Here is a 16,385-nt window from a genome sequence, read left to right as displayed (position 1 = left end):
CGCGCGCGCTTTCGCGGATGGATGCGGGAGGAAATTTGCGGGTTGGCATTGGAGATGACCTAACATATGTATAATATGAAAGAATAAACTACTAAAAAATAGATCTATTCGAAGATCTTAATAGGATGACAGAAATACCTGTGCAAAAAATAAAAGTATGACATACGCAATACTATCTGAAGGGAAAAAATCACAATATTCAAGACTTAAACTACCTTACATAGAATGCCTCTGCCTATTGTTGACTCTAATTTTGTGTGCCATGCAGTATTTTCATGTTCTTTTAAGACAAGGTGTAATAACAGCTTAAAAATTTGCTATTTATATCACCTTCCGTAATGTTGTTTGTGATATTGGGTTGTTCTCATTTAGCACAATTTCTCAGCATACCATTGTGGTTCATTAACTCTCGACATTTCCATGAAAAACCTTTTCTAAATGATGCAAAAGCTTATATGTCTTTATATTAATCATGTGTGCTTGGAAACATGGCTTAGTATGTATTCTTATGAACTTTCAATGATTATCTATAGTTTTCCAAGTGAGGTTTCAAGCATTTATCTTATGATTTAACATGTGTTCCCGCAACAACAACGCGCGGGGTATCATCTAGTACATAAAAACTATGGGTGATTTTTTCCCTGCTGATCTTGGACCGATTTTTTTTCTTTTTTTTCGACGTATATCATAATGTATTTTTTAACAAACAACCACAGATAGTTAGAGCGCATGCATATGTACTCCCTCCATTTTTAGTTTCGCCACGTATGAGTTTTGGTCAAAGTCAAGCTTGGCAAAATTTGACAAGTTTATAGTAAAAAATATGAACATATACAACAACAAATCAACATCATTAGATTCATTGTTGAATGTACTTTTCACATGATTTAGATTTGTTATTGTAAATATTCATATTGTTTTCTATAAGTGTGTGTCTAGAACTCAGTCGACTGAGACTTAACGAAGTCCCAATAGAGTGACATCAGCGTAGTTGCGGTTGGCACGATTAGATGCTGCAGCCGGCTAGGAAAAATGTTGCAATCAGTGCTGCAAGCAACGACATTAGACGTTATAGCCGTTGTGACCAAATGCTGCAACCGGTGGGACGACATGCTACAATCGACAAGGGCAAATGTTGTGTCCGATGAGAGGACATGCTACAACCAGCGAGATGGGTGCTGCAACCGGCAGGAAGATATGCAACGAATGGCATGAAAAAAATGAAGTGTGGTCCGTGTGGATGGCGCCCCGTCCGGCACGAATCTCCATGCAAAGATCTAACGGCTATGCACGGGATATACCCTGAAAGCGCGAACATTTGCCGGATACTAATCATTGTCGCCGGTAAACACTCCTTGAGCCGTGCCGAGGTATATCGTCCGCTTATGTTTAGCAGATCAGATCAGGCTTCTGGATCGACTGGCTGGAGCATGAGTTCAATATATGGTCCGACCATGAGGCCTTGACGGGCGGAGGCAAAATTTGGCCGGGAGTGACTCGCCGATGTGATAGAAGAAGACGCGGCTGGGCTTGCACAGGAGAAACAACAAAGAAAGAAATGAATTTCCGTAAAAACGAAAAGAAATGAATATGGAACTCATCGTTGTACTACGTTGAATAGCAGTCAAATTCGGCGCCGTCCGCTGGCATGCGTACGCTGGCGCAAATTCCGAGACATTCGGCGCGACAAGGAAACGAAACCTTGCAAAAGGATTTGTAAACTCACCCCTATCCCGGTCCCAAAGCAAAGCAAAGCAAAGGAGAAAGCAAGCAAAGCCAAGCAAACAGCGCCCAAAGATTCCGAAGGAAGGAGCCTCTCGCTCGCTCGCACTCACAACGAGGAAGAAGAAAGGAGGAAAGAGCTTTCGGTCTCCTCACTCGCAGTCGCACCGTCCTTTTCTTTTCCTCTGCACGCTCCCTCCCCTCCCGGCCATCATCACCGCCTCCTCGTGCTCCGCATTTAAACCCCGCGCCAACCTCTGCTGCCCCCCTCCCCTCGTCTCAGCGTGAAGCAGTGAGTGCTAGCTCAGACCCCTCCATTACTCCTGCCACTCAACTACCAGTCCTTGTACTGGAGTGTAGTACCAGTTGTGAGGCGCAGAGACTCCCTCCCCGTTTCATAAGCTGCGCGCGGCGACGGGAGGCGGGAGAGAGAGAGCGAGCGAGCTAGGCGGAGCAGAATGGAGCCCAATGCCGGCGGCCCCGCACTCGCTCTTGTTCTCGTCTGGCTCCTCTGCTGCCTCGCCGCCGGCGCCTCGGCGGCCTACTCCGTGCCGGCCGACCCCAGGGTAACTAGCTAGCTCTGCCTCCGTCTCTTCTCTTCTTGCTCGCTCTGTCTCCGTGCTCGTCTGGCTGAGCTGCTGCTCCAAAAACTTACTTCTTGCAGCGGCACCCTTCGCCTGGTCCTGGACGCGGAGGCTACTACCACGGCCCTGCACCGGCAGCGTCCCCGCGCCGCCACCACCACCGTCAGCACGCCCTCTCGCCGGCACCGGCGCCGCACCACGCTCCCTCGCCGACCGCGGGGAGCGACGGCCTGCCGTCTCGCCCGCCGGTCCCGGTCTACACCCGCGCCCCGGAGCCGCAGCAGGCGACCACCACCCCGCACTTCGGGTTCCCGCTGGAGCCGACGGTGGGCGTCGCCGCGGGCGGCCCGTCCGGAGCGCCCAGGAAGGGGGCCGGCGGCGAGGGGTACCCGTTCATCGGCAGCAACCCCACCGTGCCGCTGCCCACCGGCGTCACCGACACCGCCACTGTGCGCCCGCTCCCCGACACGACCCGCGTCGACGACAACGCCAAGGTACGCACAAACCGCCGGCGGGCCGGCAACGGTCTTGCACTTTTTCTGTGATGCGACGTGACATTTGTCACTGTGTAGGCACTCACCGTCGCTTTTCGTGCAGGTGGCCGGGCGTGCCGCCGAGCCCGTCCGGGCCGGGGCCGCCATGATTGGCCTCCTGATGGCCGTCCTCTCCACTGTTGCCTTGTTGCTGTCCTCCTGGAGCTAGCTGAAATCATTGTCCTTCGCTTTACCGCCGTGTCAACTCTTACATGTTTTGTACCAGTGGTGTAGTACCTGTCTTTTGAATGACTGTAAATATGAGTGAGTGTGGGTCATCATTTCATCTGCCTAGTGCAAAAACTTTGGGATCCATTCAGAAATGTGCGCTCATTTGTCCTCTGTTCTTTTTTCTCTGGAAATGTGTGAGCCATCAGTTCAGTTGTAGACGAGAAAATACCACTAGGGAGTTAGTTTAAGTCTCTAAGAGATGGCAGTGGCAAGTAGCTTGAACGCAGCAGAAACGCAACTCACAACCTGACCAAACTTATGCATTATTTACAGAGAATCACACATGACAACGAGTTATTCAATACACTTTTTGGACACTGACGTGGTGTTTATGACAGTTACTACTACGTCTCAGGATCATAGCAGAGAAAATGGATGTAGACACGTGTGGTTCCGGTACTAGTGATCGAGTTCGACGCCGCTACCCTAGGGAGCTGAGCTTGGTTATTACAGGATTGTGCAGCAGGAGTTGGTTTTCTTGGCCTGCTTGTAGAACATCTGCATAGGAGCAAAGGGGAAAAATCAGCACAACATCATCATCATAAACTAACCAGTCGATCAACATACAACCCTACCTGTGAAGCGACGCTTAGATCAGAACTCTTCTCTACCAGGCTATCCAGCCGTTCGCCTCTTTGCAGCACACTGTCGATGGTCTTGTGCTGCAATCACCCAAATTATGGATAAACAGATGTGCAAAAAAAAGAACAGACATAGGTACTTGTGTCCAACTGTTCACATAAATCAAATTCCGGCAATACACCTAGCTTGTTAATTATGTATGATCTATATGCGCACATGCTCACTCATGGTGCGCCGGGACCGAGTCTGAACTGAACACAAAGCAGATACTACCAGGGAGTACACATAATGCAGTCTTTGCTGAACAGTGAACACAACTGAACAATATAACTATTCGCGCACATCCATAAACAATATATTCAGAACATAGGCAATAAGTTAAAGGAGGAATGCAATTAGGTTCACAGGGATATCATACTTACAAGAATAATCTTGGTTTCATCTAAGTCTCTCTGGATCTTCATCAGCTTGTCGGCCTCTGCAGGATCCTACAGCAAAAATAATCGGAAGGCAAACAGATCAATTACTGACAAAACAAGCATCGTCTAAGCAGTAACACCATGCTTGAGGTAGGTATTTTAAATTTGCAGAAATACCCAGAAAACAAGAGGCCAAAAAAGATGCAAAAACTATACATGGATCCTGTCTGAACCCACTCCATGGACAAAGCTAGCTACAGTTTAAAATAGATGATGTTTCAGGCTTTTTTTGGCAAGTTGATTTTGGTTGCATGGACATGATGATTGTTTATTGCAGTGCTTATTGGCACTGATGTTAGAGAGGTGATTGTACAATTATTAGGCGCAACTCATGTCAATAATTGAAGCACAAACTCTTTATACTACATGTATGGACTACAGAGCCAAAATGACAAGTAATTTGTTGAGAAGATGAGCCCCCAATGGACAACTACCCTACAGGAAAGACCAACCGGAAGGGTGAGATTTGACTATATATTTGGAAGAGATCGGACACACACAATTCATTAATTGTAAGTGGATATGATGTTATCCCTTTTCTAGGGACAGACTTGACCAACCCATAAGAGACAATCTCGGAAGTTCAGGAAAACTTATCTCCAATACACAAAATATGTGCAGAAGTAAATAACCCAACTAGCAAGAAACTGATTATTATTATCTATAACTTTTAGCTACCACTGCACCGGGGCCAGACTCCATATGAACAGCAAATGAGACACTATTAAGTCATAAGACAACAAATTTGGACAGGGGGAAATATAATGGTTATGAATGTCAGTCAAAGTGTTAAGTTCATAACAATGGGTGTGCAAATAATTTATATGATTTGCTTGCTCTTATAAGGTGCATTATGTTTAAGCATCGCATTCACCTAGATGCAAGAAGCTACTGTCGACAAAATTGGAGATTATGAACTAAGAATTTCAAGGAACTCAGTCAGCTGACAGAGATGTGCATTTACATCTTCAAAAGCTACAACCGAAAGAGCTACTTATTCAAGCAGTGATAGAGAAACATTAGAGATGGTCAAATGGCATTTGAACAAATCTGGACTGTAAGTATAATGATTCTGAATGTGAAGATCATAAGAATGGGCGCGCAAACAATGTATATGATTTGCTTGCTTCTGTCAGTTGCAATATTCTTCAGGGTGCCTAGATGCAGAGCCTGCTATCGTCACTATCCACGACCAAATAGGAAATTGTTACAAACTCAGAATTCCAAGGCACCTACCTAGCTAACAGAGATGTGCATTTACATCTTGGAAGGCCAGAACCCGACAGAGCGCTATATACTTACTCAAGCAGCGACAGAAATACATTGGAGATGATCAAATGAGTGGACCTGATATTTAGCCAAGGCGTCATCAAGATATTGCCAATGCTGGGTGGCCTTGTCTTCCGCTGTCCTCCACGACTCTCCGAAACTCTTCAGGTACTCCTCAAGAACCTGCGAGAATCCGAAGAAATAACCAATGTGAGCGAGACTAACGCGGTGAACACAACAATCAGATTCACCCTTTTTTTAGTACAAGAAGAAAGCGTCAGGGGGGAATCGACTGATAACAGAGGAAAGCATTAATCTTGGAGGCGGCGGCACCTTGCCGAGGAGGGAGAAGGCGCCCCGGACGGGGTAGTGGTCGTCGGTGAAGGCGACGGCGCAGAGGCCGCCCTGGTTGTAGCAATGCACCTTGTACTCTGCAGCGGGGGCAGGGGTGGCGGAGGGCGTCAGATCAGATTCGCAACAGATTCAGGCCAGATTCGAGCGACGGAGAGGGGGGTGGTCACCTTGGTGCTGGACGGTCTGGCGGGTGCCGGCGCGGGTGCGGAGCGCGACGGTGCGGGCGACGAAGACGATGAACTCGCGCGCGGCGGGCCGCTGGAAGAAGCCGAAGCGGGTCACGTCCGACGCGTTCGCCAGCACCGCCGCCTGCTGCGGCTCCCGCCCGCCGGCCCCTCCTACCGCCGTCACCGAGGATGACGAGGAGGAGGCGTCCCCGGGGCTCCGGAGCACCAGCAGCGCCGTGATCTTCATCGGGTTGGGCGGGACGGAATGCGAGGGGAAGGGGGGATGCCGGGTCCGGGGGCCGGCTAGTTGGCGAGGGAAGGGACAAGAAATCAAACCGCCGTCGCCGGCACGCCGCTGCCGGTGCGTGCCGCGTCGGCGAATGCGAATGCGATGCGATTTGGGGGGAGGGAGGGATCGCCGACGTGGGCCGTCTCCCGTGTTTTATTTCTTGTTTTTATTCTCCTCTGGTTTTGCTTATGCGATGCCGTGTGTGTGATCCATTGTGTTTTATTTATTTATTTATTTATTTGCCTTTGTTCTTAAGGAACTTGGATCCACCATACACATACCGAAATCCATGCCTTCGGGAGCAAACACAATCCTGATACAGATTTGAAATTTTATTTTTGGATATATTCGTTACCAAAGTCGAAGTCGGTAGAAGCATTATTATGGAAAGAATTCGGACGTCGGGGTGCTAGGGCTAGGACCAAACGAACTGAAATTTCGCCGCACATATAGCGGGCAAAACACTTCCTACATAGCGCGACATGCCCGCTGGCAATGAACGTGCTGGATGAAGGGTCCCGTGTCCTGTGTCATCACCCCAACGTTAGCACTGGAATTCTGTTCATGATTTAATCATGGCGAAAGTTATAAGATTGCAAATGCGGGCATCTGTGTGCAATAAATCAAAACAAGTAGGACATATCTAGGGTTAAGTTAAGTAATTTTATATGGGTTATGCAAACTTGGAACTTGGCAATTGGATAGTGGGGAAAGAACCAAAGCACTACCACCACCATGCCGTGGTCGGCGCATGCCGCATCGGCAAATATGATGTTGTGCATTTCGGTTGGGGGAAAGAGGGGAAGGAAGGAGGAATGGTTGACATGGAGCATCTCAGGAGTCTCCCATCTCACCCTAAAAAAGGAGTTTGCCATCTTGTTTTTCAAGCTTTAGTTTGTTTTAAGGACTTTTACATAGTACAAGATAGGGTATCGTGCAATGCATTGCAATACTCCGGATGTTAATTAGCAAAGGGCCATTATTTAGAGCATATGTATCAGATGTTGAGATGGGAATATATGGTATTTGTTCCTGGAGCATCAAGAAATCCCTTTGTTCTATTCTCTCATGTTTTATTTATGTGGTGTGGTGGGTGATCCATTGACTTTCATACCAAACCCCATTCCTTATCATGTATCTTATTCCATCTTAGTGAAAGTGACTACTATAGGATCTCTTCTAAGAAAGAACCTATGATATCAATATTTTTAATACAAAACAAGTCCACATTATAATTTTTCTATAAACATTGATCGGATTTTGAGCTAATTATTTTCTAAGTTCTAGATATACCTCGTAACTATAATGTAATTACTTTTCAAAAATTTCACTTTTTTTTAGGAATTTCACAATTTGCAAATTTGATACTTGTGTGTTGATCCGATGATCCAAACTAAAGGTTCCTATTCTAGTCTCCCCGCATCTTAAAGTTGGTTTGCTCGATAGAAGAAAATGCTACTATTTTTTAGGAATTTGGAACGCGACATCAGGAGTACTATTATGGAAATACTAAGACCTCTTGGATAGGGGAAAATTAATCATGGTTAAAGTTATCAAGGCTACTTTGGCAGGCATCCATGTGCAATAAAACCAAAAATCACCTCTCTTTTTCTATCTCACAAACCAATCAAACAAAGAACCATGTTGGGTAGTAAAAGGCACAAATATAGGGCTTTGTCAATATCATTAGCATTGCATAATTAAAAGATGTCACGAATATAGATATTACATCAACATAAGTAGAAAACAAGAGGCAGCATGTCCATTTTATTAAAGCTAGATCACTCGTGTGTAAATTAACTCCCTATTGTAAGTTGTTGTTCCCGATCTTTCGTAGTTGTCCGTGACTTCTAGTTGTGTAGACTACAAAGGCAATTCTCTTGCCCTATGTCCTTTGCAACACATAGTATGTCAAACACTTTGCGCTCATGCCAGGCCCGCCTGGCGACAAGCTCCTCAACAAAGTCATCGAGCTTCTCCACATCGATGTTTGGCATCACTACCACATGTGCGATGCTGCTTTCACAGGCAAGCTGCCACTTGTGCACAAAAGTCTCGTCTTGTGGCCTCTCGAAGACCACCGTGCTACTCAACTCGTTTAGGGATGCACTTACTCCCATCTCCTTGAGACGGTTGGCGAGGTGATGAGCATTTCTCAAGCACTTTTGAACTTCCTTGCGGATGCCTTTGTAACCCTTCTTGTTCAATGTATACCATAGGTACATTGGCGCGTGCCCATTGCGGCTCCCCATGATTGTTGCGTCTCTAGATGATAGGTATTCGATATCGGTAGAAAGTACTTTTACATGCTCAAGCCTGGTTATTACCACACCACATGGTACTGGGCAACCCATGAACTTGTGGCCAGAGACACTGACGCTTCCGATGGGCTTCGTGAATGTCACCTTTGGAGCCTAGATAAAAGTAGGGGCAACAGTAATTAGTTAAACCTTTGTTCAGTATTATCAAGATATTGTCGAAATTGCCGTGACAAATTTACTGCTTGAAAGTTAACACGTCCTACTTGTCTTATAAATGGCATCATAAGACCGGCCAAAGCACCGTCACAATGGATATAAAACCGGTTCTGAAACCCACATTCCACAAGAATACTTATGATCCTGTCAAGATCATCAATTGCTCCCTTCACAGTTGTCCCCACAAGGAACGAAAAAGGTCAATATCAATCAGATGAGTCTTTACAGAGAGAATATGAACAATTCGACGCGTCTCTCTCTCTAGTTGGCGAAGTCAAGATGCTAACCAATATTCACATTCACAATGGCGGGTCTCCCTAGGTTCTCCAACAGCTTTGCTCTGAAATCCGCACAATTCATCTCTCCGGTGACCAGAGCGTCGATCTTGACGCACTCGACCCTATACATCCTACCTGCCTTGAAGACAGAGTAATGTGACTCGCGAGACGCGTATATAATTCCATCAGGAAAGAGTTCTCTCCTGTGAGATTAGATACACCCCATCAATCAATGGTTCCCTAAAACCGAAAGAAAAACTTTTTTTCGCGTGAAGTTTATGTGTTCCAAATGAGCTATAGATAAATAGATACTCACCCGACTAGTAGGCCGTGCAGATTCCCCTCGGTTCCACAGTTGGTGATGTAGCCCCAGTACTGATCCTGTTGGAGCTCCCAAAGGCAGGCAAACCAGTCGAGCACGGCGACCTCAAACTGCCTTGAGTGCACACCGTAGTTGCTCTCGATGAAAGGGTCGCCAAGGTTGTTGATGGAGAAGCTCTGGAACTGAGCCATCACACTGAAGTCGAAATCCAGGTTGTAAGGGTAGCCTGCATGCAAAAGGAAAAACACCAAACATTTGTGTGAGAAATATATTAGTCCTGGTTGCATTGTACTATATGGGTAACTTGCAAGTGCATAAGATCAAACACTGGATAAGTTATAAGTTCTATTATTGCTGAACCAGCTTCCGCTTAATTTCTAGGTTTTTGAAGATAGCTTCATCCATCATTATTGTATTTATATATCCCAGAACTTTTATGTATTTATATAAGTTCATTTTATTTAGTTTGTTTCTTTAATTTGTGTTAATCCATTTAACGTACATTCTCTATCCAAATTCGGCAGCTCCCACCCTGTTCACGCGAGGAGGAGCTAGCAGACGTGAATGCATGCATGCGTGCATGGTAGTATAGAAGTCAGCCAGAGACGATGCATGGACGGATACCGAGATGGTGGGCGGTCCTGTCACGGAGGTGGTGGGCGAAGCCGGCGAGGAGCGCGGCCACGTCGGCCCGCCTCCCCGCCGCAGCCTCCTCATCGTCCACCGGCGGCCCCATCACCTCGAACCCTTCCGCCCGCACGCGCGCCGGCGGCGGCACCACGCCAAGCTGCCGATCAGTCAGGCCAGCAACGGCGCCAACACCAACACCGATAGGGTCTACCGCCGCCGCCGCCTCTCCGTCGGCATCACCGCCGCCCTTCTTCCCTACCATCCTTAATCTGTTGGGACCTACGTACTGTGTTTGTGTGTGAAGGATCCGAGAGGCGTAGTACGTGGGATTTATAGGCATATAAAGGTGGTCGAGAGCGAATGATTTGGAGCGGGGGGCACACGTGAAACGCGAGATCCGATGCGATCGATCGAGAATATGAATATATCTCGTCTCAACGATCGCGCGGGCGTGCAGGTGGTCGATTGATCAGGTGCCCTCGCGGAGTCGCCGTCGGCGCCGTCGTCGCCCCCGCCGATCGGTTCCATCCACACCCACCTGTCCCGTGCGTAGGTCCTCCAGCTGCCAGATGGAGACTTGCGTATGTTGCTAGGGTAGGGTGACCATGACTGGTGAGCACACCACGTACGTGCAACGACGCAAGCGTTGCACCGTCATGCATGCACAATAGTTATAGAATATGAATCTGAAAAAGAAAGAGGGTAGTAACACTGTGGATGCAGGGGATCTAAATTCTTTCGTCACTAGGGAAACTCTCTTTATTTATTACTCCATCCGTTCCGAATTACTTGTTGCAGGTATGGATGTGTCTAGATGTATTTTAGTTCTAGATATATTTATTTCTGCGACGAGTAATTTAGAACGGGAGGAGTACATCTGAACCAGGAGGTCGAATCAAAAGTAAATGAGTAAACACGTGGTGAGTACCGCTTTTGGAAAAGCTTATGCCAAGGTTTATTTGACAGTTCCCCTTTCCCCTGTCCTGAAGCAAAAGGCTTAGTGATAGATTGTTAAAATCCATGGTTCAGCAGGGAGAGTAGTTTGTATATTAAGGTCACTGGACTAACTGGGACAAACTTTTGGTAGCTACAAATGAATTTGGTAGGGGTCCCGCTTGAAAGAGATTTTGTCTCCCTAAGACCTTGTTTCGTTTTATGGGATCTCAAGGGGATTGGAAGGGATTAAATCCCCATCAAGTCAAATTCCACCTCAATCCCCTAAAATGCTCTCTAATCCCATCCAAGTGGGGATTAACTGAACAAGCCTTAAGTGGGTCTTGAGTAAATAATAGATTAGTTAGTCCAAAAGGTTGTAAGCAAAGCCGATCGGCGACACCCTCTGCCCCCACCATCTTAGGAGCTCAGGTTATTTCTAGAACCCAATTTGGAACATGTCCCGGAATCTGGATAGGCTAGAACATGTCCCTAAGGGGCAGAATTTGAAAGGGGCTGTAAAAGGCCCGCTCCATCTTCCCCAAGGATCATCTTTCTCCCCAACTCCGAGCTAGCTGAGCTGTTTTCCCTGTCACTCAATTTTCTCACACTCTAAACCATGGAACCCTCCACACCCCTTCATGAAAACATACCCATCCTTTAAGGGAAAAGAAAGAGAAACCCTAGATCTACATTCTCACCAAAGGAAATCGAGTTTCCTTTGTGGTCATCATTTAGTTGGTCACTCTTCCAGGTTGGAGGTTTCTAGGTAGTAGGAGTCCTCGGTTAGGAATCAACTTGCTATTTGACCCCTCATTTGTGAAGTTTGGAGGTTGTCTCAAGTTCTACCACTAATGGTTGAGAATCATCTTTGGGGTGTTGATTGTTCCTTTGTGGAACTCACACCTCTACAAGAGTGACTATCTTCCCTACAAGGGCGTGAACATCGGGATAAATCTTCGTCTCCATGGTCTTCATTGATTACTAACTATAGACCCATTTCTTGTGTTATTACTTTGGTCCTTTGACCTTACAAACATCATATATGTTGTTTATCTTTCCAATAAAAAAGTTTAGGGTTTCTCTGTCTCCTACCGGCGCCGGCGTGGCCGATAGGGCAATGAAGGCGTGGTGGACTTATTCCTTGCCAGTGAGAGGGATCTTGCTCTGTTCTTCGCTATTTTTGTGAATTCTTTTAGGGTTTGTGTTCTGATCAGGAAGATGAGGCGGTGACGGCTCTTTGAATATGGAATAATGTTCTTCGTGACTAGTTCCTGCACTGGTGATGTGCCCAATATCATCGAAGAGTGTGATGAGGTGTGTCTCCAGTGGATTTCACATGATTTGGTCGATGCTGGTCTTCGGTGGATCTGCTTGATTCAATCTTTGTTCGTCTTTGTTCATGTGTCTACAATTTGGATCCTTTCAATTAATTCTTTGCTTCATCGGCGACGATTGTTGCTCTAGTGCGCTGGTCATGTGGGGCTTTAGAATGGCATCTTCAAGACTGTTTACTACAACAAAGTTTGTCCCAGATCCAGTGAGGTAGGAGCGATGATGGCGACGCGGCTTTGGCTAATTCATCATCGCATGGTGGTCTATGGATATAGATGTACGTTTTTTAATACTTTTGTGCTCTTTGGCATGGCATGATGAATATATGAAAATTTTCTCTAAAGAAACAACAAGAGCTGGAGGTCAGTTTTTTTCCAGGTAAATCGAGACACCAAGAATGCATATGACCAAATTATTTATTTAAAAAGAAACAGCGCAGCTTTATGAGTAAATCAAGACATCAAGAATGCACACGACAACAGAAAAAAGGTACATAACCCCAAACGTTGTCATCACGTCTAAGTGATCGGTGAAACGCAACGAAAAGCTCAACATAAACCACTGCAGCACCCAAACCGCAAGAAGAAAGGTACTCCATCAGCGATGTCCTCAGAAGCTAGGAAACCACCAAACCGATATCCAGGTGATCTCCTTGATCCAATCACCGACCCTATAATAGCCCCCTTAATTAGCTGCAACGGAATTGCTCATGAACAAAAACACCAACGGCCAACCATTCGTGTCACAGTGATTTGTGTGCAACAGTGCAGGCACGCCCTAGCTAGGACGCAGCGCGCGGGAGCTCGTCTTGCCGTCGCCCCTCGGTGTTCCCACGGATACACTCGGCGGCGAAAAAGGCGCAGCAGAAGGTTCCGGGCAAGAGACCCAGGACCCCCACGAGGAGGCCGGCGGCGGCCAGGACCCGGAAGACGACGGCCGCGTGCGCGTCGAGTGTGTAGCGGCAGAAGAGCAGCACCAAGGCGGCGGAGGTGGCGAGGAGCGTGCAACCCATGCAGGCGAGGCAGCACGCCACGGCGAACTGGCTGTTCACGTCCGGCTCCGGCGTCACGGCCAACATGTCGCCGCCGCCCGCGCCGGGGTATGGATTAGGGTTCTCGATGTCCGCGGCGTGCATCTTCACCGATATGGTATCTCCGATCGAATCGACGTACGACAAGGCCAAGGGCCGGGCGTTTTGTTCCCGCGTCTCCGTCTCGCGTTCATGGCATGTCTTTGTCCTTTTCTGTTTGCGATGTTCGTTCATGTACTAGTATATGACACGGCCGTACGTGAAGACTACCATATTACATGCACATCGTCTAAGATTACCTTCCGAATCAAACGATCACTGCAAAAAAAAAAAAATAATAATATCAAACGATCACCGCAGAGACTTTCTGTTTTAGAATACCACTGCAGAGACTTTTTCCAAGAAAGAAAGCTTCATACCCTTTTTTGCAACTAAAACTTGTACAAGAAAGGAAAGGTCATTCAAAAATCACTTTTTTGCAACAAAAGCAACGTCCGCGGTATGTATTGGCGATTGTCGAACACTCATAGGAAAACTTGTATATACAGAACAGATATGAACAGCAAACGGCAGCTACTAAAACAGTCAAAAGGAGCAACCGAGCAACCTTAAGGTGCCAACGCCGCTGCGTCAATCGCCGACCGCAAGAGCTCATCTAGCAGATAGGTCGCCATTGGAGGCTTTCAACTTTTTTTAAATCTCAAACATTTTTCAAATTCAGGAACATTCTTTAGAAGTCTTGAAACATTTTTTAATTCATGAACACCTTCTCAAATGACTGAATATTCCTCAAATTGGACCTTGAGAATATTCTGAAGGACGCGACTACACTAGAAGTTAGTGGCAGGTGCTGACGACTAGTTCCTACCTGATACTCCCTCCGTACGGAACTACTTGTCTCGAAAATGGATGTATCTAGAACTAAAATATATCTAGATACATCCATTTCTGCGACAAGTAATTCCGAACGGAGGGAGTAGTTATCATCCCACGCTCGCTTTCACTGATTTTTTTCCTTCTCTGAAAAACCGTAGATGGAAACAATAAATTGTTGGAAATATGCCCTAGAGGCAATAATAAATTAGTTATTATTATATCATATTTCATTGCTCATGATAATCGTTTATTATCCATGCTAGAATTGTATTGATAGAAAACTCAGATACATGTGTGGATACATAGACAACACCATGTCCCTAGTAAGCCTCTAGTTGACTAGCTCGTTTATCAATAGATGGTTACGGTTTCCTAACCATGGACATTGGATGTCCTTGATAACGGGATCACATCATTAGGAGAATGATATGATGGACAAGACCCAATCCTAAGCCTAGCACAAAGATCGTGTAGTTCGTATGCTAAAGCTTTTCTAATGTCAAGTGTCATTTCCTTAGACCATGAGATTGTGCAACTACCGGATACCGTAGGAGTGCTTTGGGTGTGCCAAACGTCACAACGTAACTGGGTGGCTATAAAGATACACTACAGGTATCTCCGAAAGTGTCTGTTGGGTTGACACGAATCGATACTGGGATTTGTCACTCTGTGTAAACGGAGAGGTATCTCTGGGCCCACTCGGTAGGACATCATCATAATGTGCACAATGTGACCAAGGAGTTGATCACGGGATGGTGTGTTACGGAACGAGCAAAGAGACTTGCCAGTAACGAGATTGAACAAGGTATCAGGATACCGACGATCGAATCTCGGGCAAGTATCATACCGATGGACAAAGGAAATTGTATACGGGATTGATTGAATCCTTGACATCGTGGTTCATCCGATGAGATCATCGTGGAACATGTGGGAGCCAACATGGGTATCCAGATCCCGATGTTGGTTATTGACCGGAGAGTTGTCTCGGCCATGTCTGCATGACTCCAGAACCTGTAGGGTCTACACACTTAAGGTTCGATGACGCTAGGGTTATAGGGAAAGTATGTACGCGGTTACCAAATGTTGTTCGGAGTCCCGGATGAGATCCCGGACATCACGAGCAGTTCTGGAATGGTCCGGAGGTAAAGATTGATATATAGGAAGTATGGTTTTGGCCACCAAAAGTGTTCCGGGCATAACCGGTAGTGTACCGGGACCACCGGAGGGGTCCGGGGGTCCACCGGGAGGGGCCACCAGCCCCGGAGGCCTACATGGGCCAATAGTGGGAAGGGACCAGCCCCTATGTGGGCTGGGGCGCCTCCCACCAAGGGCCAAGGCGTCCTCAAGAAAAGAGGGGGCAAACACTAGGCGCAGATGGGCCCTAAGGCCCACCCTAGGTGCACCCCCTCTCTCTCCCCCTTGGCCGCCTCCCAAATGGGATCTGGGGGCTGCCGCCACCCCTAGGGAGGGAACCCTAGGTGGGGGCGCACCCCTCCCCTTCCCCTATATATACTTGAGCAAAGGGGCAACCCAACTGTAACGCCCTGAGACCGATGTGCCAGGTGTCGTCCAGTTATTCGCTGTTGTTGCCTTGTCATTGCTTGCGTGTCATGCATTGCATATCATGTCATCATGTGCATTTCATTTGCATACGTGTTCACCTCACGCATCCGAGCATTCTTCCCGTTGTCCGTTTTGCATTCCGGCGCTCCGTTCTTCTCCGGTGGTCATTTCTACCTTCCTTTCGTGTGTGGGGGTTAAACATTTCTGGATTGGACCGAGACTTGTAAAGCGGCCTTGGTTTACCACCGGTAGACCGCCTGTCAAGTTTCGTACCATTTGGACTTCGTTTGATGATCCAACGGTTAACCGAGGGACCGAAAAGGCCTCGTGTGTGTTACAGCCCAACACCCTTCCAAAGTGGCCCAAAACCCACTAAACCTCCTCCATCATCTTGGTCGTTCGATCACGATCGCGTGGCCGAAAACCGCACCTCATTTGGACTCTCCTAGCTCCCTCTACCTATATATAGGTGCTCCCCTCCCGAAAATCTCGGATGAAACCCTAGCTTCGTCCTCCTCGCGCCCGAACAAAATCTCCACCGCGCCCGGACATGCCCGCCGCCCCCAGCCACCTCACTCTGGCCAATCGGAGCGTGCCACATCACCTCCGCCGACGCCCATAGCCATTCAAACGCCACCACTTATCATCCCTCTGGCCTCCTCTCTCTCTCCGCCGACGCGGCCCGCCCGGCCCGCGGGAGGCCCGCCCCGGGCCGCAACGGGCCCGAGCCG

General features: G+C 47.4%; 3 protein-coding genes across 3 annotated transcripts; 1 reads left to right on the top strand and 2 right to left on the bottom strand.

The window, feature by feature from the left end:
• Window positions 1-1,743: 1,743 nt before the first annotated feature.
• Window positions 1,744-3,179, top strand: LOC119270635 (myosin-binding protein H-like). The gene is made up of 3 exons (XM_037552654.1): window positions 1,744-2,288; window positions 2,387-2,800; window positions 2,904-3,179. The coding sequence occupies exons 1-3, from the start codon at window positions 2,181-2,183 to the stop codon at window positions 3,006-3,008; spliced, it is 627 nt and encodes a 208-aa protein (XP_037408551.1). The 5' UTR covers window positions 1,744-2,180; the 3' UTR covers window positions 3,009-3,179.
• A 108-nt stretch (window positions 3,180-3,287) lies between these two features.
• Window positions 3,288-6,333, bottom strand: LOC119270634 (VAMP-like protein YKT61). The gene is made up of 6 exons (XM_037552653.1): window positions 5,922-6,333; window positions 5,734-5,831; window positions 5,479-5,583; window positions 4,075-4,140; window positions 3,646-3,732; window positions 3,288-3,568 (listed from the first exon to the last, which is right to left on the bottom strand). The coding sequence occupies exons 1-6, from the start codon at window positions 6,166-6,168 to the stop codon at window positions 3,518-3,520; spliced, it is 654 nt and encodes a 217-aa protein (XP_037408550.1). The 5' UTR covers window positions 6,169-6,333; the 3' UTR covers window positions 3,288-3,517.
• A 1,572-nt stretch (window positions 6,334-7,905) lies between these two features.
• LOC119273610 (serine decarboxylase 1-like) lies at window positions 7,906-10,181 on the bottom strand. Its single transcript, XM_037554714.1, has 5 exons — window positions 9,912-10,181; window positions 9,282-9,513; window positions 8,976-9,168; window positions 8,735-8,869; window positions 7,906-8,624 (listed from the first exon to the last, which is right to left on the bottom strand). Exons 1-5 carry the CDS (start codon window positions 10,177-10,179, stop codon window positions 8,061-8,063), a joined length of 1,392 nt encoding a protein of 463 aa, XP_037410611.1. The 5' UTR covers window positions 10,180-10,181; the 3' UTR covers window positions 7,906-8,060.
• Between the last annotated feature and the right edge of the window lie 6,204 nt (window positions 10,182-16,385).

The sequence above is a fragment of the Triticum dicoccoides genome, chromosome 3A (assembly GCF_002162155.2).
Source record: "Triticum dicoccoides isolate Atlit2015 ecotype Zavitan chromosome 3A, WEW_v2.0, whole genome shotgun sequence".
Taxonomy (NCBI): Eukaryota; Viridiplantae; Streptophyta; class Magnoliopsida; order Poales; family Poaceae; genus Triticum; species Triticum dicoccoides.
The sequence above is the reverse complement of the archived record's forward strand: the minus strand, read 5'-3'. Positions and strand labels throughout refer to the sequence as shown.